Source organism: Somniosus microcephalus, chromosome 5 (genome assembly GCF_052327205.1).
Source record: "Somniosus microcephalus isolate GS21.2 chromosome 5, FLI_Smic_1.0, whole genome shotgun sequence".
Classification (NCBI taxonomy): Eukaryota; Metazoa; Chordata; class Chondrichthyes; order Squaliformes; family Somniosidae; genus Somniosus; species Somniosus microcephalus.
Window position 1 is genome coordinate 153,439,438 of NC_140991.1, and position 26,104 is coordinate 153,465,541.

General features: G+C 44.7%; 1 protein-coding gene across 1 annotated transcript in view; it reads left to right on the top strand.

Moving 5' to 3' along the window:
• Positions 1 to 26,104, top strand: part of phf14 (PHD finger protein 14) — a 276,564-nt gene that overhangs the window by 89,827 nt on the left and 160,633 nt on the right. The window contains exons 11-12 of the mRNA XM_085988375.1: positions 23,392 to 23,448; positions 23,538 to 23,662. Coding sequence (XP_085844501.1) covers positions 23,392 to 23,448; positions 23,538 to 23,662 — 182 coding nt within the window. The remainder of the gene's footprint in view (positions 1 to 23,391; positions 23,449 to 23,537; positions 23,663 to 26,104) is intronic.

The window sequence follows — 26,104 nt, forward strand, 5'->3', positions numbered from 1 at the left end:
GATTAAACCAGCTTCAGCCTGTAGTTGAGACTGAAATAGTCCCATGTCCCAGAGGTTATTCTCTGCTCCCAGTAGCATTCCCTCACACCCTCATTTCAGGGGAGAGACGCATCAGATAAATGGAGAGCTTGAAAGTACATAGGAGCCACAGAATGGTTCTTGCCAATATTTATGCTCCAATAAAACAGAAGTTGCATCATTGAGCGAATAGAGCAACAGAAGGACCAGAAAGACTGTTGAGGTTTTGAATTAAACTATGGTCCACCTGTTCTTGTTTCTTGCTGCAGAAGATGATAACTTGTATGATGAGATGATGCCATAAAAATCCATGTATCCAAACATCACCTTTGTGAGTTCTGCTAGTTTTGATGAATATGTTTTATATGTATGGGAGCAGTTAATTTGAATAATGAAGACTACCGCAGCCTGGATAAGTAATTACATTACTTCCAAAAATGGATGCACTTAATTTTTGTTGCAACAATCTTCTCTAGTTCTAGCTGAAGTGCGATTAAAGTTAAGGAAGGGAGGTTTATAAATTGCTTTCCCAGTTCCCATGAGTTTGTAATAACTAGCTTTCTCTGTAATATTATCTGAACCATCAAGCTTTTTGGAAACCTGGAAACCTTTTTGTAACGTGTAATTAATATATAATTATGAAATAGAGAAAAATATTAAAGTATTGAAGCAGAGTGTACACTTCTTCAGTCTGTGGTTTCTAATAAATCTGTATGCACTGGTAAGCTTGATGAATACACTTGGGAAACCTTTATTGAATTATGTCACGCTTACCACTGATTCAGCTTCTTGCTAGTAAATCATTGCTTTCAGTAGATTAAAGCTCCCAAATCTAGACATTTTATTATAGGCATGTAGAAACCAGATGTCCAAATTAAAAAAAATAAAACTCGACTCTATGGTTTAACATACATTAAAAAAGCAATATGCTGTAACATCACACTTTTGACAACTTGTGCTCTAAAAATGGAGGGATTTTCTTAGTACCCAATAGCAAGTCATTGCTTTACATTGGGGCATAGCATTCTGGCCTCATTGAGATGCTGTCCTTTGTGGTATATTTACAAATTAAAGACAACAAAAGAAAATAGGAAGTAAAGGAGGAACTTTTTAGTTAAAAGGGTGATAAATATGTCGACAGATTACTGGCATGTGTGATGAAACAAGAAATCTTTCATGAATTTCAAGACAGGTTCTTGTCAACAAATAAGATTCTGAGTTATTAGAAATGCACCAAGGGAATACTGTGGATAGGTGGGCTAGATGGACTAAAGGTCTTTTCCTTTCTGAAACTCGTATGGTGGGGGTAATTTTAACCCCCAAGGACAGGTGGGAAGTTAAAATTGTAAAAATTTCAAGCGCGACTGCAGCTTTCCACGAGCGCGCCCACTTCCGGGTTTAGCAGAGGCATTTTGCTGCTTGTGAGTAACCTGCTTGCTGGAGGCGGGTCGATGATTAGTACAGGTGGGTCAATCAGTAGCACATGATGATGAGGTAATTTTCAAATGATTTGAACAAGGATTTGAATTTCACGCTTCCATCATGGGTTTATTGAGGCTCTGGAAACTTGCCAGTGAAACTGAGGCGAGATTGAGAGGCACCTCATGGGGGTGTTTAAAGTTCAAATTGCCTGATATCAATAAAGGCATAGTGCATATAGCTGCTTTGTCAGTTCCCTCTGGTAGACGTTTTGCAGAGAGTTCTTGTGATCATAAATGTTTCTCAGAAGTTTGAAGACTTTCAAATGGATATCATGATGATGGGGGGGGTGGGTGGTGACACCTTAATGTTTTCGATAGGACATCCCCGGCAGCAACATTGTGCTGTGGCGAGATCTGCAGGTGTACAAGACAGATCTGGAGAAGAGCCGAGAGCAGAACAGAGAGGAGAACAACATAGAGGCCGAGGTCGCAGGAGGCACTACCCATGTGAGAGGGTCTACAGACAGAGTGACGTAAGAAAACTACTAGGCACTTGGTCAGAGTGTTAAACAAGGCTTTAATCGACTGTTTCACAACATGGAAGTCTAGTTATCCTTTACCTATCTGAAGAACAGTGCTTCCACAGGCTCAGATTGGCATGGCAGGTGGTTGCAGACAACTGCAGCCACCATCAAGAAGAGTTGTTCCCTGCTGGACCTGGTGGCCACACATTGCCAGTGGTGGTTCAAGTCACCGTTGCCCTAAATTTCTTTGCCTCTAGCTCCTTCCAGTGCGGACTGGAGACATCTCCTGGGTCTCTCAGTCGGCTGCACATAAATGTATACAGCACATCACAGATGGGTTGTTTGCCAGGGCGTCGACTTATGTTCATTTCCCTTGCGACAATAATAGCCAGAATGAGTGGGCAGTTGCATTCGCGTCACTGGCTGGCTTTTCACAGGTGTACAGGGTGCTATCGATTGCACGCGCGGTAATCCGAGGACCACCAGATCAACCAGGCGCTTTTATCAACCTCAAGGGATTTCATTCCATCAATGTACAGCCGGTGTGCAGTGACAAGAGGTTCATACAGGTGTGCGCCAGATTCCCTGGGAGCTGTCATGATGCTTTTATACTGCGGCAGTCCAACATTCTAAACCTTTTTGTTCCAGGAACCAGACTTGAGGGCTGTCTCGTAGGAGACAAAGGCTACCTCCTTCGAACTTACTTCATGGCACCTGTGAGGAACCTTACAAGTGAGGCGCAAGAGCGCTACAACTTGAGCCACATGACCACCAGGTATGTCATCGAGCAAGCAATTGGCATGCTGAAGATGCGCTCCTAAATACCTCTCAAATACCTCTACCACCTAAAAAGACAAAGGGCAGTATGCACAATTGAACACCACCACCTGCAAGCTCTCTTCCTAACAGCACTTTGAGAGTACCTTCACCTCACAGACTGCAGCGGTTCAAGAAGGCGGCTCACCAACACCTCCTCGAGGGAAATTAGGGATGGGCAATAAATGCTGGCCTCGCCAGCAACGCCCATATCGCATGATTGAAATAAAATAATGCCTAGATAATTTTGGAGGCATCCTTCAGTACTCGCCAGATCATAGTGGTGTGCTGCATTCTGCACAACATTGCACAGCAGATGGTATTAGAGGTGGATGACAACGAAGATGCTCATCAATCATCTTCTGATAACGGGAATATTGAAGAAGAGGACAACGAGCAATATGAAGATGGGGCGCCCATCGTACATTGCTGCTCGGGGTGCGCTAATAGCTCAAAGGTTCAGCTAGCAGTGAAAAAAATGAAATCTTCTGGCCTGCTCCCACCACCACCCGCCTTCACCTCCACCTCCACCCCCTCACTCCCTTTGCACAGAACAGCCCTTCAACCACGCATGCACCCATTGCCTATCTGCCCAATGGGTCCTGCCATCGACATTCATCATGAAGCAAGTGAAAGGGAGAATTGGCATTCTGGACGCAATAATGGGCAAGATGTGGAAGTGGTGCTAATCATTAAATATTTATGTGGCGTTATATTAAAAAAAATGAAATTTAATGTAACATTTTGTCAAACATCCATGTGCATACCATTGGTGAATTACAATTGTTTTAGCTTATGCTTCCTATTGCTTCTATGTGGTGTATCCCTTGTGGTTTCAGCAGAGGACGAGGCAGGCTGCTCAGATCCCTGTCTTGACTGCTGAGATGCTTTTGGTCTACTACCTCTGGGTTTTGAAGCGCCTGAGGGCCCCGCCAAAGACTGCCCAACCTGCATCTGTGCAGGGGCAGACTCTGCCATCGGGAGATGAGGCAGCATGTTTGGTACAGGCTGAGGGGAGAGGAGATGGCAATGGGTGAGAAGTGGGAGCGCTTTGAGTGGAGTTCCCACTTCCTATGTCCCCTTTCACCATGATCCCTCTTCTGGGCCAGCGCCAAATCACTCCTACCACTCAGCTGGAGAGCAGCTTGCTGAAGATCAGTGACTCATTGTAAGGCCACGGATAAGGCATCTATCATCCTGTTAAGGCGGAAGATATCTCCTGCGCAGCCATGTTCATGGCCTGCATAGACTCATTTGAGAGTAGTGCTTGAAACTCCATGGCAGACATTCTTGCAATTACCTGCGACACTGATCCATTACTTTTGGAGGTGGACTCCACTGTCCTCTCTGTTATTGTGGAGAGTGTGTGTGGCATGTCTGTCAGTACCTTGCAAAGTTGCTGTTCTACCTTTATCATTCTTGTAGAGGTGGCCCCTAGGGTTCAGTGTCTGTGTCCAGCTGAGCAGAGCTTGGAGAGGATTGCACCCCCTGACGCGGACTCTCCAGCGCTGTCCCTGTCACCAGCGCCTGCTTGTGCGCACTTGTGAATTGTGAATCACCAGGTGAAAACCCAACTAACTCTTCAACTGGACCCACCAAAGTGAGAGTATTTTCTCTGGTGTATGGCTGTACGGCCTGTGATGGTGCACTCTCAGAAGGAATCTGGTCCTCTGAGGAATCGTCGTGCATGTCCACAGACTCTTGCTCTGCACGTGAATGCCCTGGAAGAGAAAAGAAAAGGATATGAATTAGTCCTGGCAAAGTAACAATCTCGCCAGTCACCATGCTCAAGTGTCTCATAGTTCAGTCATTGAGAAATAAAGTCAGCATGTGTGTCAGAGATATTTTTAATTCTGTCACCAGAAATCTGTGAGTTGACAGGGGCATAGATGTGCCACTTATCTCCATGGCCTCCCCTTCTGCATCTGTGAGCTGCATAATTTGTAGTGAGCGACCTCCAGTCTTCTCCCTCTCCTTTGCATTCTCTTCTCCTATAAAGGCAGAAAGAACAGACCTGTGAGTGAAGGTCAGGAATTTACCTGATGGATGCAGTGCATTTGGTGAGTCTATCCGACAGATGCATCACATTGCATGAGGATTGGGGTGAGTCGCAGTGGTGGATGGATAAATGGGAGGTGAGGAAGTACATAGAAAGTGAAGGATGGGTGCTGTTGAAAGTTAAGTGGTTGTGAGGAGTGATGTGATGGAGTACGCTTAGCAAGACAGTGGGGCGTGGGTTGCACCCCACATGATGACGGTGAATGTGCAACTGTACTCACTTTTCCTGATCGGGATAGGTCATAAAACCGCTTCCTGTACTGCATCTAAGACCGGGGCACAATGCTGCTGCTGCTCACCTCCTCGGGCATCCCCACCCACTCCTTGGTAACAGCAGCAGGTTTCTTCCTCCCATTGCTGGGGAAAATGATATCCCTCCTGGTCCTGACTGCACCCAACAGTAATTAAAGGGAAGCATCATTGAATCTGGGTGCTGGCCTTGCTCTTTGTGAATCCATGTTAAACACCTCCTAGCTCCTCCAGATTCCATTTTTGCATTGGTCTTTTAAATAGTTGACTTGAGATCGCATCATATGGGTGCGCATCACACCCACTACGTGGCTTGGAGACACGAAATCCAGAAGGAAAATTTAATCAATCAAGTTGAAATCGGAGAATCTGACCCGCTGAGTTTTCTTCCAGGATTGGCACACACAATCTCTTTCCCCCCCCCCCCCCCCCACAAACAAACTCGGACCTGCCTTAGCATTAATATCGGGGCCTCAGTTACAAATATGCTAAACTGTATATAGGATGTAATCAGAGCGAGTAAGGATGACTCTTTGCTGTCTTATCACAGAAACAACAACACTGGGCCCCTCAAGGAAATGACTCATCTCTGTTTCTCCCCTTCATCATTGACCTGATGAATGCCATTAAAAATAACACTGTGTTCTCTGTTGATAATGCCAACAATGACAGAAGTGAACAAGTTGTACATTATCTTCAGTGCTAGAAAGACCAAATCCATTAATCTATTGAGAGAGATCGACTGATGTTGCCCATGCACTTCTAGTTTATAGTGGTTGCAAACTCTATCCAATAACAAACATTTAGATCCTTGCTTTGTTAATTGGTATTCAAAGGGACCTTGTTGTCCTTGTACACGGACTACTGAAAGTTGACATGCAGGTACAGCAAGCAATTAGGAAAGCAAATGGTATGTTTGCCTTTATTACAAAAGGATTGGAGTAAAAGAGTAAAGAAGTCTTACTGCAATTATATAGGGCCTTGGTGAGACCACACCTGGAGTATTGTGTATAGTTTTGTTCTTACCTAAGGAAGGATATACTTGCCATAGAGGGAGTGCAATGAAGGTTCACCAGACTGATTCTTGGAATGTGGGGATTGTCCTATGAGGAGAGATTGAAGAGACTAGGCCTATACTCCCTAGAATTTAGAAAAATGTGAGTTGATCTCATTGAAACATATAAAGTTCTTTCAGGGCTTGACAGGGTAGATGCTGAGAGGGATGTTCCCTGGCTGGGGAGTCTAGAACTAGGGATCACAATCTCAGAATACGAGGTCGGCCATTTTGGACTGAGATGAGGAAAAACTTCTTCACTCATAAGGTAGTGAAACTTTGGAATTCTCCACCCCAGAGGGCAGTGGATGCCCATCTGTTGAATATATTTAAGACAGAGATTGATATATTTTTGGATATTAAAGGAATCTAGGCATATGGGGATAGAGCAGGAAGGTGGAGTTGAGGTAGAAGATCAGTCATGATCTTAATGAATGGTGGAGTAGACTTGAAGGGCTGAATGGCCTAATCCTGCTCCTATTTCTTATGTTTTTATAGTTGCACCTGAGCTATGCTGGAACAAATGGGTGGATAGGATTGCTGGAAAATGTACCAAGTGTGAGAAGGCCCTGCCCTACCTTTTACTGACCAACTTTGTTATGCAAAGCCTGCATTGTCAAGTTATAAGAGTATTTGGTAGGCTGAAGAGGAAGCCCTAGTGCTGTTGGACTTAGCAGAGTCTAAAACCCAGAGGATTGATAAGGATAGTTTACTGTTTGCCAGTTGTAGTGTATGTACCTTTAAGGGGAGAACTACTTTTTACAGCTCCTGTGTACTGTAGTACCGGTAGTGACCACACCTGTATATAAACCCTGAGTAGGGATCTGTATAATTAGTTTTAGAGTAACCCTCATCCAGTAAACACCTGTTGATTGTTCCCTGCAGTCTCTTGTCAAGTTATTGAAGGACACACAACATCAAGATACACGGATCTAACATTGGCGACGAGAAGATTCAAACCTACCTGCAACTCTGCATCACCTCCCAGGGATTCGCTCCTGGAGAACAGTGAAAGAAGGCCGAGTCCAGAAATACGGGCGTCGACCATCCAGCGGCGACTTGAGCATCGCAGGGGAGGCTGTTGAGAGCTGGGCTTGGTTCTCCAGTCACGGTGGTCCAGCGAAACGGGCTGGCAACAGGTACGGCGCAGACATTTCCCGGACAGCGGCGGCTAGAGCCGACCGACAGCACAGAAAAAGGCCGAGCAGCGTCGACGGGAGAAGAGAGAGGGTAGAGCGCACAGGGCGCAGCCGGTGTTCAGGACCGAGCAGCGTCAACGAGGGCGCAGCCGGTGTTCAGGACCGAGCAACGTCAACGAGAGAGAGGCGCGCAGGAAAACGCGCAGAGCGCAGCCGGTGTTCAAAGGCCGAGCAGCGTCAGCGGGGAAGAAAGGAAAACGCGCAGAGCGCAGCCGGTGTTCAAGGGCCGAGCAGCGTCAGCGGGGAAGAAAGGAAAGCGCGGGAGACGCCATTTTGAGCCGCAGCGGAGAAGAAGGGAGAGCGCGGGAGATGCCATTTTGAGCCGCAGCGGAGAAGAAGGGAGAGTGCGGGAGACGCCATTTTGAGCCACAGCGGAGAAGAAGGGAGAGCGCAGGAGACGCCATTTTGAGCCAGTCAAACCACACCCAGGGATGCCGAAGAGTGGCAGTGTCACAGCGTTCGACAATGAAGTCGAAGATTGGGCGATATATGTCGAACGCATAGAAGTGTACTGCAAGGCGAATGAAGTGCCAGATGACAGGAAAGCACTGGTATTGTTGAATTCAATGGGTGCAAAAACGTATGGCTTACTGCGAAACCTAGTAACCCCAGAGAAGCTAGTGGAAAAGGATTTTGAAAACATAGTGTCAATCCTACAGGACCACTTAAACCCCACACCGCTGCTGATAGCAGAAAGATTTAAGTTTCACAAAAGGAACCAGCATAAAGATGAAAGTAATGCTGAGTATTTAACGGAACTGTGCAAGCTATCGAAACACTGCCAGTTTGGAATGGGACTAGCAGATATTTTAAGGGACAAGTTTGTGTGTGGGCTTCAAAGTGAAGGAACCCAGAAACGGCTTCTATCGGCATGGCATTCAGCATGGCAGTATCACACGGAGCAGCCGCACGGGGCGCTGCAGAGATACAACGGAGACCGCAAGAATATGGCACAAATGAAATGTCATACGGAACAGTGAAGTGCTATCGCTGCGGCAGAACAACACACGACCATAATGATTGCTGGTTCAAGGACAAAGTGTGCAGACAGTGTGGAAAAGTAGGACACATAGCAAGAGTCTGCAGGTCGGGGAAGAAAACCAGCAGCAAGAAATCTCCACAGGAGAAGTACAAGAAGGTACATAAGGTGACGGAGAGTAGTTCAGATGAACAGAAAAGTGATACAGACTCCGGAAGCAAGGAGCTGGGTTGTCTGAAACTACATAATGTGATCAAAACGGAGGATCACCAGACTATCTGGGTCACGCTCAAGATAGCCGGAGTCCAAGTGAAAATGGAATTGGACACAGGATCAGCCCTAACAGTCATAAACCAAAGGGACTACAAGCGGCTATTCTCGCATATACCCTTGAGAGATACAGAGATTGTCTTGAAGACGTACACGGGGCAAAAAGTCTACCCCAAAGGAAAAATAAGGGTGAACGTTATATATAACGGCAAGGAAACACCAAAAATGGACCTATATGTATTGCCAGATGGAGGACCACCACTACTAGGACGTGAATGGATCCGGAAGATACAACTAGATTGGCATTCCATACAAGCACTGACTGTAGATGCCAAAAAGGATTACGACGTCACACCTGGACGACTGTCAAAAATACTAACTGACACACAAGAAGTGTTCCAGGAGGGACTCGGAACACTAAAAGGCATAACAGCGACGATCAAAATAGAGGAAAATGCAAGCCCAAAGTTTTTTAAGGCCAGACCGGTACCTTATGCGATCCGCCCAGCCGTCAAAGCAGAGCTGAAAGGTTTGGAACGTTCAGGAGTACTGTCCAAAGTGGACTGGAGCGAGTGGGCTACACCCATCGTTCCTGTAATGAAGAGGTCGTTGAGTAACACGCCTGGGGAACCAAAGAAGGTTCGCATCTGTGGGGACTTTAAGGTGACAGTGAACCCAGTCCTTCACACAGTACAATATCCGCTTCCGCGGATTGAAGATATTTTCGCCTCGCTATCTGGAGGGAAACGCTTCACTAAGATTGATCTGGCCCAGGCGTACCTGCAAATGGAGGTAGAAGAAGCCTCGAAACAGTACCTCACGATCAACACTCATAAAGGTCTCTACCAATACAACTGGCTGGTGTTCGGGGTAGCATCAGCTCCGGCTATTTGGCAAAGGGCAATGGATCAAGTCCTGCAAGGGATTCCAGGGACCCAGTGTTATTTGGACGACATCCTGGTCACGGGCGAAAATGACAGTGATCACCTCGCCAACCTGGAGCAGGTGTTCACTAGATAGAAGGAATATGGGCTCCGAGCTAATCGCCACAAATGCGAGTTTTTCCAGAAGCAGATCTCGTATTGTGGCCACGTTATTGATGAAGAGGGGTTACATAAGTCCCCTGAAAAGATTGAGGCAGTAGTCAAGGCTCCAGCACCGGAAAATGTGTCACAACTGAGGTCGTTCCTCGGGCTGGTGAACTACTACCATAAGTTCTTGCCGAATTTGTCTACAGTACTACACCCACTGAACACCCTACTGCAAACGGGGGTACCATGGAAGTGGAATGACGAATGTAAACGAGCTTTCCAGAAGTGCAAAGAATTGATCACATCAAAAGAGGTGTTGGCTCATTTCAACCCAGCACTACCAATTCGGTTGGCGTGTGATGCATCACACTATGGTATTGGAGCGGTGCTGTCGCACAAATTCCCGGACTGGTCGGAGAGGCCAGTAGCCTTTGCGTCTCGGTCACTAACCTCAGCCGAGTGTAACTACGCCCAGATTGACAGGGAGGCCCTCAGCCTATTGTGGGGAGTGAAAAAGTTCAGCCACTATCTGCATGGGCAGAAGTTCACCTTGCTGACTGACCACCAACCACTTGTCTCCATTTTTAATCCAAAGAAGGGCGTTCCGGTGATGACTGCGCAACGGCTACAAAGATGGTCCCTTTTTCTAGGGGCGAACCAATATGAAATCGAGTATAAGGGCACGAAACAGCATGGAAACGCTGATGGGCTATCACGCCTGCCACTGCCTACTGCGGAGGAAGCACCAGCAGTGGACCCTGTCAAAATATTTTATTCGACTATAATTGAACGCTTGCCAGTAACTAACGCTGATATAGAGAAGGAGACCCGAAATGACCCGACACTGTCTCGGGTATATGACTTGACGGTGAAGGGATGGCCAACACATGGCGACTCACTGTTGCCAGCATTCTCACCCAGAAGAGAACAGCTGTCAGTATGCCAGGGGACCGTGATGTGTGGATCCCGAGTGGTAATGCCACCCAAGTTAAAGGAGAGAGTGCTCAATGAGCTTCACGAAGGCCATCTGGGAGGGGTGCAAATGAAAAGCCTTGCTAGGGCTTATGTGTGGTGGCTGGGGATCGATCAGCAAATGGAGGACCTAACAAAGAGCTGCTCAGGATGCCAGAAGGTCCAAAATGCACCACCACATGCCCCTCTACACCCATGGGAGTGGCCCTCATCTCCATGGCAACGGGTGCATATTGATTTTGCTGGTCCATTCATGGACTCAATGTTTTTAGTACCCGTGGATGCGCACTCAAAATGGCCTGAGGTCATCAAAATGTCCTCCACCACCACGGAGAAAACTATTGCAGTCCTACGGATCATTTTTGCCAGGAACGGCTTGCCAGAGCAGATTTGCTCTGATAACGGACCACAGTTTGTGTCCGAAGAATTTCGAAGATTTATGAAAAGGAATGGGGTAAGGCATTACACATCCGCCCCGTATCATCCAGCCACAAATGGATTGGCTGAGAGGTTCGTACAAACCTTTAAAAAAGCAGTAAGGGCCATGTGCGATGACGACATTCCACTACAGCATAAGATGGACAATTTCTTATTAGCCTTCCGAAACGCGACACATGCAGTTACCAACCAGACCCCGGCCATGATGTTCTTTAACCGAAGGTTGAGATCTCGTCTGGATTTGCTCAGACCAAATGTACGAAGAGATTTTGAGAATAAGTAATTCCATCACATCAATGAGAAGCCGACAAGGAGCTTCAATGTAGGGCAACTAGTCTTGGCCCGCGACTACCGAACAGAGAAAAGGCAACCAGGAACGATATGCACACGGCAGGGGCCACTAATGTACACAGTGGATGTTGGGGAGAACATTGTGAGACGCCATGTCGACCAGATCCTAGAGTCACAGGAACGAGTCAACCCCATGTCTCGCGTACCTGGTGATGGACCCGACATACAGGTAGCGTCTACCCCAGAAACAGTAGCATCGGAAGCTGATGAACCAACCGACGACAGGGGCCCAGAATCGCCTCCGCACCAAGAGCAAGACACTCAGGAAAGGTGCTATCCAGAAAGGATCAGGAAGCCACCCCAAAGACTGAATTTATAAATGGACTATTTTCAGTTAATGTTGCATGTTAAAAGTGTTAATTGTGATTAGTTGATATTTAATTGTTAAATGAATGTTATGGTACTGTTAATCTAAAAGGGGAGGAATTGTGGTGTATGTACCTTTTAAGGGGAGAACTACTTTTTACAGCTCCTGTATACTGTAGTACCGGCAGTGACCACACCTGTATATAAACCCTGAGTAGGGATCTGTGCAGTTAGTTTTAGAGTAACCCTCATCCAGTAAACACCTGTTGATTGTTCCCTGCAGTCTCTTGTCAAGTTATTGAAGGACACACAACATCAAGATACACGGATCTAACACCAGTGTGTATCCAATACAACACTGAATAGATGTGGTTGGACTGTGGGTCAGCTACCAAATCACATCTGAACCTACACCACAAGATATGCTAGTGTTCAAGCCAGACGTTCATGTTTATGAGTGAAACATTCTATTAGTCTTCAAAACCTACCTAGAATACCACTGGTAAAGATGAATACACTGCTTCTCCACCCTGTAAAATTTAATTACAAACAATATTGTCAACAGATTGTAAAACTTTGTTAATTTTGTAAATCATGGTTAAGACTTAAGATATGACAGCAGCTAAGATTCTATCTTGTATGGGAATGAGCTAAAAAAAACATACTTGTTTACTGTAGGTTGGTTGTCTGTTGTATGCTGCATCCAGGGATAGCTTCTGCTTAAATGTTAAAATATAGATGGCTAATATGCCATCCCAGGAGTGGAATACCACAGCTCCCCAGCTGCTCATGCATGGTACAAATAACAAAACTATTTTTGTTATATTACAAATAGACTTGAATGTCCAAAATAAAACCTTTGACCAGGGAGGTGGGTGTGGAGTGAGTTCTGTCACTTTGTTGATGGAAAATACCAATTTGTGTGTCAAAACTAAAATAGGTTGCAGATATTAACATAACAAAAATGGTTTCAAAGGTCAAAAAAAATTTGGTATACAGCGTCGTGTAGTATTTGACTGTTCTATGCAAATGATTATTTAACACTGTAGTGATCTCCAGGTGCAAAGTGTCAGGCTGCTGCAGTCTTATTTGTTTTTTTTATTTTAATGACCTACTTGAATATTTCCAGTTAGAAATAGTTAGATACTAAATTTAGCCCAGAATTGGCAGCACTAGAGTTATTGGTGCTTTTAAGTGATAACTGCTCCATCTGTTGTGTGTTAACAGCCAGAACCAAACAGATGGGACACAAACCACAATCTGTTAAAATATGCTGGAGGTCTTTCTTCTCTATTGCATTCTGAGGGGCCTCGATATAAGAGCTAAATTTGATCAGTGTTTTCTGCTACAAGATCATGATTGTTGGTTTCTGAAGCTGGAGCATGTTAGTTGCTGGCTGGGGTAGTGAGTTTCTCTACTTATATAATGATAAATTGGTAGCTGCCATTTATTTCCATTCAGGCAAGAGTGCAAATTTTGCACTGGAAATCTTCTGTCTTGGAATGATGCACTGTAGGTTTTTGAAATTATATTATTTGTTATTAGCTATGGTTTCAAATTATTTCTTAAGCAATACTGGTTTTGTAAAAATGACAATTAAAATTATGCATTTGTTGGAGATTTTAATTAGCTGAAGATTTTAGAAACTGGCAGGCCCTGAATAATTTAGCATTTAGCTAGACATCTATAACAATGCAGTGGATTTTCTTTCAGTAAACTGTTGGAGTAAAAGGAACTAAATTGTATTCTTTAAACTAAAGTTTGTGATTATCCATTTTGTGCCCAATATTGTGTTTACATTTTCAATTGGTTAAAATTTTTAAGTGCGTTTTAAAGAGTTACTCTTCTACAGAATGTAGGGCACACATTTTTGGACCTAAGTATTCAATTTGGGCAGTCATTATGGAGTGGACATGCTGGAATGAACCCTGCCACCATATCTCTTTCAGTGCATTTTTTTCTACAACATGCATTATTAGTTTCTTCCTGCTCCATATCAGTGACCTCCACTCATCATCCAACCCTGTCCACTTTTTGCTGACAATTTTCCTCTGCATTCATCAAACTTGCCATATGATAGTTGATCTCTATATTTCTAGCCTGCAATCAATTAACTACTCAGTTTCTCTCTTGCTTCTCGCTCTCTGTCACTTCTCTATTGATTGATACTACTACTCCTTATTCCTACGAACTTTTTCCACTTTCATTCCTCCTGAGCTCAAAATATAACATCCAGCATGCTTTTTCTCCTTCCTACATCCTCACTGTGTTGAAATTAAAACTCAGCACTCCATCTCCTACTGTCAGTTTTCCACAACCTCAAAACTGTAGAACTCCTCATCTCTCCAACTATCACTACTTGAGTTAACTCATCTTTTTTGCTTTTCAATCTCTTGTTCTGCACTTTGGGCATTAGTTCTCCACCTCAAAAAAAAATAAATAAAGGAAGCTACTCAGTAGATCCCCTGCCACCTGGCTAAAAAAGATTTCAACGATAAGCAAGGGCAAGTAATGCTCTATAGCTGCTACCTTCTTGGAAAGTGCCTCACATTATAAATGGGTGGTTTACCAGGAGAAAGCCAATGAACAAATGTTACTGAGCCGCTTCTGAAGTGATTCTATACTATAAAATCAATGCAAGCAGCTTCTTTCTATGAAGTTAAAAAGTAAAATGGTAATTTGCAAATCTTCTGCAAATTTAAATAGAGCACCTTTGAGCTTCACCACAGTAATAGTTTAGTTATCAAGTGTTCGCTTCATTCATTTGGTAGTAGTCTTGCCTCTGAATTAGGAAGTCATGGGCTTCAAGCCCCACTATTGATTTGAGCACAAAATCTAGGCTGATACCCAGTGCATTAGTGAGGGAGAGCTGCATTGTTGGATTTACTTGCTATTTTTAGTGAGAAGTCACACAACACCAGGTTATAGTCCAACAGCTTTATTTGAAATCACAAGCTTTCGGAGCGCTGCTCCTTCTTCAGGTGAAGTGGAGAAATGCATAAAGACACAGCTTATATAGTCAGAGAATCATGTCAGATGTTTACAGGTAACCTTTCCAACTGCCATTTATCACACCTCGGCAGGGAGATAATCACAGCAGTCAAAGGCGTGAATGGTGTCCAAACAGGTCAGTCAGGGAAACATTACATCAAAGAACAATGAGGTGGGGTCACAAGGGGTCAAATATTGCAGATGCTGGGGTCTGTATGAAAAACAAAAAAAGACAAAAAACATTTTTTTTGGCTGGAAATCACAGCAGGTCCGGCCGCATCTGTGTAGAGAGAACAAGCCAATGTCGACTCGAGTCTGGATGACCCTGCATCAGGTGGGGTTACATGTAGCGTGACATGAACCCAAGATCTCGGTTGAGGCCGTCCTCATGTGTGCGGAACTTGGCTATCAGTTTCTGCTCGACGATTTTGCGTTGTCGTGTGTCTCAAAGGCCACCTTGGAGAATGCTTACCCGAAGATCGGAGGCTGAATGTCCTTGACTGCTGAAGTGTTCCCCGACTGGGAGGGAACACTCCTGCCTGGTGATTGTTGCGCGGTGTCCGTTCATCCGTTGTCGCAGTGTCTGCATGGTCTCGCCGATGTACCATGCTCCGGGGCATCCTTTCCTGCAACGTATGAGGTAGACAACGTTGGCCGAGTCACATGAGTATGTACCATGTACCTGGTGGGTGGTGTCCTCACGTGTGATGATGGTATCTGTGTTGATGATCTGGCATGTCTTGCAGAGGTTGCTGTGGCAGGGTTGTGTGGTGTCGTGGTCGCTGTTCTCCTGAAAGCTGGGTAATTTGCTGCGAACGATGGTCTGTTTGAGGTTAGGCGGCTGTTTGAAAGCGAGTAGTGGAGGCGTGGGGATGGCCTTAGCGAGGTGTTCGTCGTCATCGATGACATGTTGAAGTCTGTTTTTTTGTTTTTCATACAGACCCCAGCATCTGCAATATTTGACCCCTTGTGACCCCACCTCATTGTTCTTTGATGTAATGTTTCCCTGACTGACCTGTTTGGACACCATTCACGCCTTTGACTGCTGTGATTATCTCCCTGCCGAGGTGTGATAAATGGCAGTTGGAAAGGTTACCTGTAAACATCTGACATGATTCTCTGACTATATAAGCTGTGTCTTTATGCATTTCTCCACTTCACCTGAAGAAGGAGCAGCGCTCCGAAAGCTTGTGATTTCAAATAAAGCTGTTGGACTATAACCTGGTGTTGTGTGACTTCTTACATTTGTCCACCCCAGTCCAACTCCGGCATCTCCACACCATGGCTATTTTTAGTGAGTTAGTGGCTTTAAATGAACATATGGCATTTTTGGAGGTAGATCCTAGGGTGGCACCTCTTTCCACTAGGATTGCCAACTCTGGTTGGAGGTATTCCTGGTGGTTTGATCATGTGCTGTCTGATCATGTGTTACTGCATTTACCTTATAAAGGTTGGGTCCCCTGTAGTTGAGTATCGTTGCTCGTGGTTTTGCGCCAGCAGCTGTTGTGTGAGAAGTTCCAAGAATGAAGAGGCCAGCCGCAAGCTGGTGAAGAAGGGAAACCGAAGTTGGGAAAGAGGGGAAACCGAAGATCGGGGAGGGAAACAGAGGTGCTGGGAACTTGATTCTGCCAGTAAATAACAGTAACTCACTGAATTGCACTCATAAATAAACAGCAATGCTGGTAACACTCATTTTCCCCCTCGCAAGCCGATCTGTACTTGGAATTCACATGTCTAAACCGGCCGGCACAGACCGACCTGAACCAAACCGAGACACCTGTCTTGTTTTACACACTTTGTACAAAACTAATATATTGCAGGACAACGGAGTATTACAATTTAAACTATTTTAATGAAGCATCAGGTCTGTGCTTACTCATATCAGTATAGCACCGTGTGGACAAAATGGAGTCCTTACAGATGCCTGCAGGCCAATGACAACTCAGTATGCAAATGTTACAACACCAATTAAAGGGCAGCAAACTTCCTGCTTGGGGCATGTCTTGCAGGGCACATTGTCCTAAACACAGCTCAGCACCAACATTTCTAAGCCACTCCCTGGGCTTGTACTCAATAAAGATAAGTTTTCATAGAATGATAGAAATTGCAGCACAGGAGGAGGCCATGCAGCCCCCGGTGCTGGCGCTCTGTCCTGTACCTCCATTCCCCCAAAATCCGCCTTTTTCAAATACTTATCCCTTTCCCTTTTAAATGTTTTGGTTTCTACCTCTATAGCCACTCGTGGTGAAGCATCCTGGTCCTCAGTTCAAAAAACCATGTTTCTCCCATCTCCCTTGCTTTTCCAGTGAGAATCCTCGGCTTCCATCCTTTTCTTCACATTTGCCCACCAGTGGAAACAATCTTTCATTGCTTACCCACAGTAAAGTCCCCGGGTTTCACTCACCTCTTTACTGGCTACGTCTCTTTCGGCGCTGCTTCCACTACCACGCTGCTGCTGCTCCCAGCTTTGCAGGGAATGCTAGACCCCATGCTGACCACATTCCCCAATCTCCCCCGCCGCTCAAGTTCAAATCCTCTTGACCCACAGTCCTGTCTCTGTCTCTCTCCTTCTCCCCCCCCCCCCCGGCAACAAAGCCCCAAGCCTCTTCCCCCTAGTCCCTGTTCACCCTCTTCCGACCAGGACCCACACCCCTCCCAACACTCACACTGGTTTCTCTCCCAGCCTGTCCCAATTCTGTTCACCCCATAGCTCTCTGCAGTGGTAGCCAATGATGTTAGAGTGGAGGGCTGGGCCGCTGCTACGGCAAAAGATTTAAAGGGTAAAGTTCTCCCCGGCAGCTCGCAGCAGTGCCCGGTAGATTCATGCCCCATTCTGGGAGACTCCTGAATAATCTGGGAGGATTGGCAACCCTAGTTTCCACTGGGTTTCTTCTCCATAGTAGCAGCTCTGTAGTTTCCATTGCAATCTGGGGCCACTCATGTCTGCACTTGCCAATGCTACCCCCCACCCCATGCAGATCTTCAGTGCTCAATGGAAGTTGTGCTCCAATGCCAAATGATATGCAAATGAGATGACAATGTGATTTATGGCAGAGTTAGCACTGGAGAGCATCGTTGGGTGGAAGTATTTTCTCTGTGGTGCAAGCCCCATGGATTTTCTGGAGCTGCCATCCTTTGGCTGAGGCATTAAACCCAGGTCTTGCCTGCTCAGGTGGTTATGGCTCTATTTGAAGTAGAGCAGAGAGTTCTCTTGTTGCCCTAGCCAACATTCTTTCTTCAGCCAACAGTATTAAAAACTGCTTTTCTGGTCATTCATTTGCTGTTTGTGGGACTCTGCAGGGTTTCAGAAGTAATCCAATGGTTGGAAAGTGCTTTGGAATGTCCTGAGGATATGATGGAGTGCTGTAAGGCAAGTTCTTTATTGTTCTTTATCAACTGAGTGCTGTTCACATTTCAGTAAGTTAAAAATAGTAGATGAGCTGCTGGAGAAACAAGGGATACATATTGGAGCAGAAGTTAATGCAGAATAAACCAAGTGACATTGGCCTAATAACTCAACGGTGCAGATAGAAGTGAGCTATTATGGCAGCACAGGAAAATAATATTTCTGTAACGCACCCACTCCTCAGTTGCATTCAGTTAATATAATATATACTGGTTGATCTCCCATAGCGTTGCTCATAACCAAAATTAAAATGTCTGTCTTCCTTATCTGCCTCTGCTTATTTCTCATTCTCCAATTGTTTATTTCCTTCACTCTGTCTTTCTGTTTGTCTCCAACAGTGTGTCTTCCTCTCCCCTTCTCTTTCTGTCTGTGTGCATGTGTGGGAACATGTGCACAGATGCACGTGTGTCTGTTTATCTGTCTCTGGTCTGGTATACTGTTATTAATTCTGTATTTCTGTCTGATTTGCTCTGAGTGTCTCCTTCACTATATCTCCTTGCTCCTGGGCTGGGTGGGAAGTAAGCAGAAATAGTGGGGCCTGCCTGAGGTTGAGAGAGAACATACATTTGGGGTTAGAATGGAAAACCAGGAATGAGCAAGCAGGGGATGGTGGTGCAGAGTAGGAGCAAGCCGAGGAGATGCGGTGGAGTTGGTGTTGGTAAGCAGGCAGGCATGGATTGGAAGGAGGGAGCAGGAAGGCCAAAGCCTTCTGGGTCAGAAAATGGTGGTGTGGTGTGGTGCCTTCTGCATATGAATATAAAGTGCAGCCTGATACTGATATTGTTGTAAAAATTAGAGCAATATTCTTTGTAAAAAAAAAACATTGCTGCCTCCAGGGCTTCATTACTACAATGCAGAAAAATGGCTCAAGGCGTTTACATTAGGGAACTTGCAGGTGGTGGTGTTCCCATGCACCTGCTGCCCTTGTCCTTTTAGATGGTAGAGGTTGCGGGTTTGGGAGCTGCTGCCAAAGAAGCTTTGGCGTGTTGCTGCAGTGCATCTTGTAGATGGTACACACTGCAGCCACAGTGCGCCGGTGGTGGAGGGACTGAATGTTTAAGGTGGTGGATGGGGTGCCAAACAAGCGGGCTGCTTTGTCCTGGATGATGTTGATGAATGGCGGAGCAGGCTCAAGGGGCCAAGTGCCAAGTGGCCTATTCCTGATGATGAATACCCAGCCTCTGACCTGCTCTTGTAGCTACAGTATTTATATTTCTGGTTAAGTTTCTGGTCAATGGTGGCCCCCCAGGATGTTGATGGTGGGGAATTCAGCGATGGTAATACCGTTGAATATCAAGGGGCAGTGGTTAGACTCTCGCTTGTTGGAGATAGTCATTGCCCGGCACTTGTGTGGCGCGAATGTTTCTTGCCTCTTATCAGCCCAAGCCTGAATGTCGTCCAGGTCTTGCTGCATGCGGGCACGGACTGCTTCATTATCTGAAGTGTTGCGAATGGAACTGAACACTGTTCAGACATCTGAGAACAGCCTCACTTTTGACCCTATGATGGTGGGAGGGTCATTGATGAAGCAGCTGAAGGTGGTTGGGCCTAGGACACTGCCCTGAGGAACTTCTGCAGCGATGTCCTGGGGGCTGAGATGAATGGCCTCCAACAGCCACACCCATCTTCCTTTGTGCTAGGTATGACTCCAGCCAGTGGAGAGTTTTCCCCCTGATTCCCATTGACTTCAATATTACTAAGGCTCCTTGATGCCACTGTGTCAAATGCTGCCTTGATGTCAAGGGCAGTCACTCTCAACTCACCTCTGGAATTCAGCTCTTTTGTCCATGTTTGGATCAAGGTTGAGCAGGTTGGGCCTATACTCATTGGAATTTAGAAGAATGAGAGGTGATCTTATTGAAATATAAAAGATACTGAGCGGGCTCGACAAGGTAGATGCAGAGAGGGTGTTCCCCTCGTGGGGAAATCTAGAACTCGGGGGCATAGATTCAGAATAAAGGGTCGCCCTTTTAAAGCTGAGATGAGGAGGAATTTCTTCTCTCAGGGTCGTAAATCTGTGGAATTCTCTGCCCCAGAGAGCCGTGGAGGCTGGGTCATTAAATACATTTAAGGTGGAGATAGACAGATTTTTGCAAGATAAGGGAGTGAGGGATTATGGGGAGCAGGCAGGGAAGTGCCTTTGAGCCCAAGATCAGCCATGATCTTATTGAATGGCGGAGCAGACTCGAGGGGCCAAGTGGCCTATTCCTGCTCCTATTTCTTATGTTCTTATGTAATGAGGTCTGGAGCTGAGTGACCCTTGCGGAACCCAAAGTGAGCATTGGTGAGTAAGTACTGCTTGATAGCACCGTCGACGACACCTTCCATCACTTTGCTGATGATTGAGAGTAGAGTGATGGGGCAGTAATTGGCCGGATTGGCTTTGTCCTGGTTTTGTGCACAGGACATACCTGGGCAGTTTTCCACATTGTCGGGTAGATGATAGTGTATTGTAGCAGTATTGGAACAGCTTGGCTGGAGGTGCGGCTAGTTCTGGAGCACAAGTCCTCAGTGCGACAGCCCATAGCCTTTGCTGTATCCAGTGCACTTGGCCGCGTCTTGATATCACGTGGAGTGAATCAAATCGGCTGAAGACTGGCTTCTGTGATGGTGGGGACCTCAGGAGGCCGGCGAGATGGATCATCCACTCGGCACTTCTGGCTGAAGATGGTTTCAAACACTTCATCCTTGGACTTTGCCATCATTGAGGATGGGGGTGTTCATGGAGCCGCCTCCTCCCATTATTTGTTTCAATAGTCCACCACCATTCACAACTGGATGTGGCAGAATTGCAGAGCTTTGATCTGATCTGTTGGTTGTGAGATTGCTTAACTCTGTCAGTAGGATGCGGTTTCCGCTGTTTAGCATGTATGTAGCTTCATCAGGTTGGAACTTTATTTTTAGGTACACCTGGTGCTGCTCCTGGCATGCTCTTCTACACTCCTCATTGAACCAGGGTTGGTCCCCTAGCTTGATGGTAATGGTAGAGTGAGCGATAAGCTGGGCCATGAGGTTACAGATTGTGGTGGAATACAATTCTGCTGCTGCTGATGGCCCACAGCGCCTTATGGATGCCCAGTTTTGAGCTGTATCTATAACGTTTAGCACAATGGTAGTGCCACACAACACGATGGAGGGTGTCCACAGTGTGAAGACGGTACTTCGTCTCCACAAGGACTGTGCAGTGGTCACTCCTACCAATACTGTCATGGACAGATGCATCTGCGACGTAGATTGGTGTGAACGAGGTCAAGTAGGTTTTTCCCTCGTGTTGGTCCTCTCACCACCTGTCGCAGGCCCAGTCCAGCAGCTATGTCCTTCAGGACTCAGCCAGCTCGGTCAGTAGTGGTGCTACCAAGCCACACGTGGTAATGGACGAAGACCCCAACCAGAGTGCTACCCTCAGTGCTTCTTCCACGTGGTGTTCAACATGGAGGAGTACTGATTCATCAGCTAAGGAAGGGTGGTAGGTGGCAATCAGCAGGAGGTTTCCTTGCCCATCTTTGACCTGATGCCATGAGACTTCATGGGGTTCAGTGTCAATGTTGAGGAATCTCGAGGGCCACTCCCTCCCTCCCGCATACCGCCGCCTCTGGGTCTGTTCTGCCAGTGGGACAGACCCAGAGGTGGCGGTATACGGTACACCAGGGATGGTGATGGAGGAGTCTGGGACGTTGGCTGAAAGGTATGTTTCTAAGAGTATGATTGTCAGGCTGTTGCTTGACTAGTCTGTTGGTTGACAATTTTGACACAAGTCCCCAGATGTTAGTGAGCGCTTCGCAGGGTCGACTGGGCTTGCTGTGCCATTGTCGTGTCCGGTGCCTAGGTCGTCCGGTTTTATTCGTAGTATACTTTGTAGCGGTTTGGTACAACTGAGTGTGCTCTTGTGTTCTTATTAAGAGAGCAAGGAAGCAATGCAGAGAGAATTAGGTTGGAATTTCTAGAGAACAGAAGTGAAGTGGCTAAATGAGTGGTTATCCATGGGGTGGACAAGGCAAAACTTGTAGTTTGAGGAGCAGTGGGTGCATGCTATGAAGAAGAAATGATTTATGGCGGTAGAAGAAAGCAGTCTTGGAGTGAAAATGGGGGAGGAAGATGCGCTTATCCATACAGCCTGAGGTAACAGCTGGGAGGTTGGTGGAACCAAGATAAGGGGCACATGGATGATGGCAGGTTTTAAAAAGGGTGGCTTTGGTCTTGTTGACTAAGTTATAAAGTAGGTAGGTTTTTTTTTAAAGTATAAGTGCTATAATTTTTGAGATGTTACCAATATTAGATCTTCAATTTATGTTCATGTGGGGAGGGAGGGCCACAATTTGCTACCGCCTTCTATGATGTCAAAGCCCAGAGCTTGGAGCAAGGCCGGGAGTGATGGAGAGCATCAGTGAATTTAGCCTGGAGTTTATTTATATCTGTTTTCAGGAGGATTTACTAGTGTATACATAGATAACAGACTGTATGTAGCATGGTACACATGATACTGTGTGCTGTGATCCTGTGCATTTTCAGAGATTCTATACCGCCTAAGGCAATAGCTTGAAATATCTGGTTGTATAGAAAATCTCATAAAACATTGTCAGGAAAGATTTTATCTGCTGTATTTTGTGGACTGTTGTGTATTTTAAGTTAGTATATATCCAATGAGTAAATTCAGTATAATTACAGATTGTTCAAAGTAAAGAATTGGCACTCAAAAGTATTGGCAGCAAGAGGAGTGGAACCAATCTCTCTGCAGTGTAATTGTGAATGGAAGATTCAGAAAAGAGATCGAAAGGTTCCATCATTGAAAACAGCTGTTGAGAACAGATAAATTCTCAACTGCTGTTTTTAATGATTTTTACATTACAGAATTAAATATTGGGAAATAGAATTCTATACTACTTAGCAGGCTCTTTATTCGATTTTAAAGCACAAAAGAAACATCCAAGAGGACCCTCTGCCTGTGAAAGTGGGAGCTAGGATCTTGAGCTATTATCATTGGACCAGACAGAAGAATTGCTCGCACAAATGCATCATGCACGTCGAACTTCTGTTGGCTTTGCAATTTTGAAATATTGGGGGTTATATTAAATGATATTTGTGCTCGAGGAGGACAGAAGATTGATAGGACTCTTCATCAGTTTTCTTTGGATTATGATGTTTTAGTGTTTAAGCTGGTTTATTCATGATGTATTACACTCTGGTAATTAGTAGCTGGTGATTGCAGCCAGCAGCATTTAATTTTGAAACCATGTAATTCTTCACTCAAAATATTGATTGAGAAACTATATTGCAGGTAATTGGTAAGGACATATGTTTTCTTTCACAGAGAAGTAGAGGCCAGAAACGAAAAAGGGGGACCAGCTCCGATGGAGAAAAAACTGAGGTTTGTGTTTAGTCTGGAAAGCACATATGTTTTTATCTAACAATATTATGTATATTGCATCTGAAATTTTATTTTTTATTGTTTCCTAGGAACCAATTCCTCCTAGAGCAAGACGACGACGGCAGACCTCATTGCAGAAGAGACCAAAATCGGAAGATTTGAGAACAGAATGTGCTACATGCAAGAGTCCTGGAGACAATGAAAATTTAGTCAGGTAGATGTTTTATGAACTTTGCTACTGCTACTTAAAGTTCTGCCTTCATTAGTACTTAATTATAGCCATATAAATGAAGTAAATTGGAATACAGCAACCTCTTAAAAATTCTGGTTCCGTGCAGAAACATTACTTTGCAAAAGTAGATTGATTCTGCTTATTGAGCTGCCACACACATTTACACTATGGATTTTGATGTAATTAAGCAGGATAATCTTTTTTTTTCTCCTACAGGAAGATTAATTCTTCCTTGTCAGGTTGATTGTCAATGTAGTATAACAACAGGTCACAAAGATAAACAAACAGTAATCCAATTGGAGTACTTAGAGTTCTGTATTAAGTAAAGCCTATTCAGAGTAGCAAATAATCAATGGGTTAGCTTGCTTCTGACATCTAGTCACGCTGATCTGTAATTCAGGGCATAACATGCCTGCTTGCCATTTTCCTCTGTGGAAAGTTGCAAACAAGTTTAATGAGAAAAACTAGACAAAAACATTCAGAACATATTCAGAAATATAGTTGTCTATTAAGAATTCTACTCGAGGCTTCCCTGATGAGCTAGTGGGTAAAGACAGCACCTGATGTAACACTAAGTGGTACAGATAAGAAAGTTCCAGGTTTGATGCCTCATCTGTGTCGAGTTAGTTGATGATCTCAGCCAAGACAGCAGCTGGGGTGCTGCAGTTGGCCTCAGTGCCCTTAAACTAGGGTGGAGAGAAATATTACCTGTAGTTCCGACTTGTGATTAGTATTCAGTGAACCACGCAGGTTACTGCATGTGTGTGGCATCAGTTGAGAACAGAATTGAGCTTGATTGTGATGCCCTTTACAGTCAAATAGCCTGTCAATACTCACTCTCTGTTTTACACATGGACAATGGCCATTTAAGCAAAATACCAAGGACTATTAGTACCTGTATAATTGTACCTCAGCAAGAGTCAGTTGGAGGGTGAGGGGGAAATTAAATGCTCGACATGGTCAGAGTTTAAGTGACATTCCAGAAAAATACATTCACAATGTGAAATTCTTAGCTTGCATAGAATTGCAAGATGATTTATCTAAATATGTTGAAGTGATAAAACCAGAGTAATGTGCATTCTGTTGTGATGTATTTTATTTTCCCAGGATTTGCTATTATATAAAGTTTGGCTGGGTTCAACATGCATTCAAAGACTTGGTTATAGAATAAATGACGTCTTACCTGGCATTTAGTTTCGTGTTAGATTCAATATTGTCCTTCAGTAATACATGTACAAAGATTTGTCCTGATGATTTTAAAGAAACCTGTACCTAAATATTAACACACAAAAAATGAAGCATCTATTATTGTAGAAAGTACCTAAAAAAAAAAAATAAAAAAAATAATAACAGTCCCACTCCTGATTGCTATCCAGTGACACTTGCTGATGATACAACGACATAGAGGTTAAGTGAGGACAGGATTAGGCTTGCCAACCCCTTCACTATCTAGGCTTGCACATGAAAAATGGGATACAGTCAGAAGGGCTGCTTTTGTCCATGAAACCATTCTTCAGCACAAGAGGAATAAGGGGATCAAATTGGGGTTAAAAAAATGTATAATGGGATTTTTTGGGGGCTATTTCAATAATGTGATCTGCTGTATTCTAAAATATTTGTCATATTAAATTACTACTGTTCAGACTACAGTTGTTCATTTGGTATAAATGTGATTTTTTTATTATTAATGAATTATTAGCAAAGCAAATACAGCCTTAGATGATGTATTCAGGCATCCTGACAACATAGTCTGTATAGTGTAGGAATGTACAATAGCTCATTATTTAAAAAAAACACATTAAAATATCTGGTGCCGGTTACTTAGTTAATTTAAATATTTCCTCTCCACCAACAGGATAATAATTACTATATAGCAATAAAGCCACATATCTATGAGTGAAAAAAGTTACAGGATTGCAAATTAAAAATGGGATTTCTAGTTTGTCTAAATGAAGAATTCTCATTTAGTACATAATGGGTCAGCTTCGAGAGCACCTACTCTTTGAAGCTGACTCTAATCTTAAAAGAAGTCTCTGGAGTGGGACTTGAACCAGTTCAGTGCCATGATTTGACTCAGTAGCACTTTCGTCTCTGAGTCTAAAGATCCATGGGATCAAATCCCACTCCAGAGACTTGAGCACATAACCATGGCTGACACTTCTATGCAATACTGAGGGAGTGCTTCGCTGTCGGGAGTGCTGACTTTTGGAAGAAACATTAAACCGAGGCCCTGTCTATCATCTCAGATGGACATAAAAGATTCCATTGCACTATTTGAAGAAAAGCAAGGGAGTTCTCTTGGTGTGCTGGAAATATTTATCCTACAACCAACATCACTCAAACAAATGATCTGGTCATTTATCTCTCTGCTGTTGGTGGGACCTTGCTGTGCACAAATTGGTCGCAGCGTTTCCCTTTTTACAA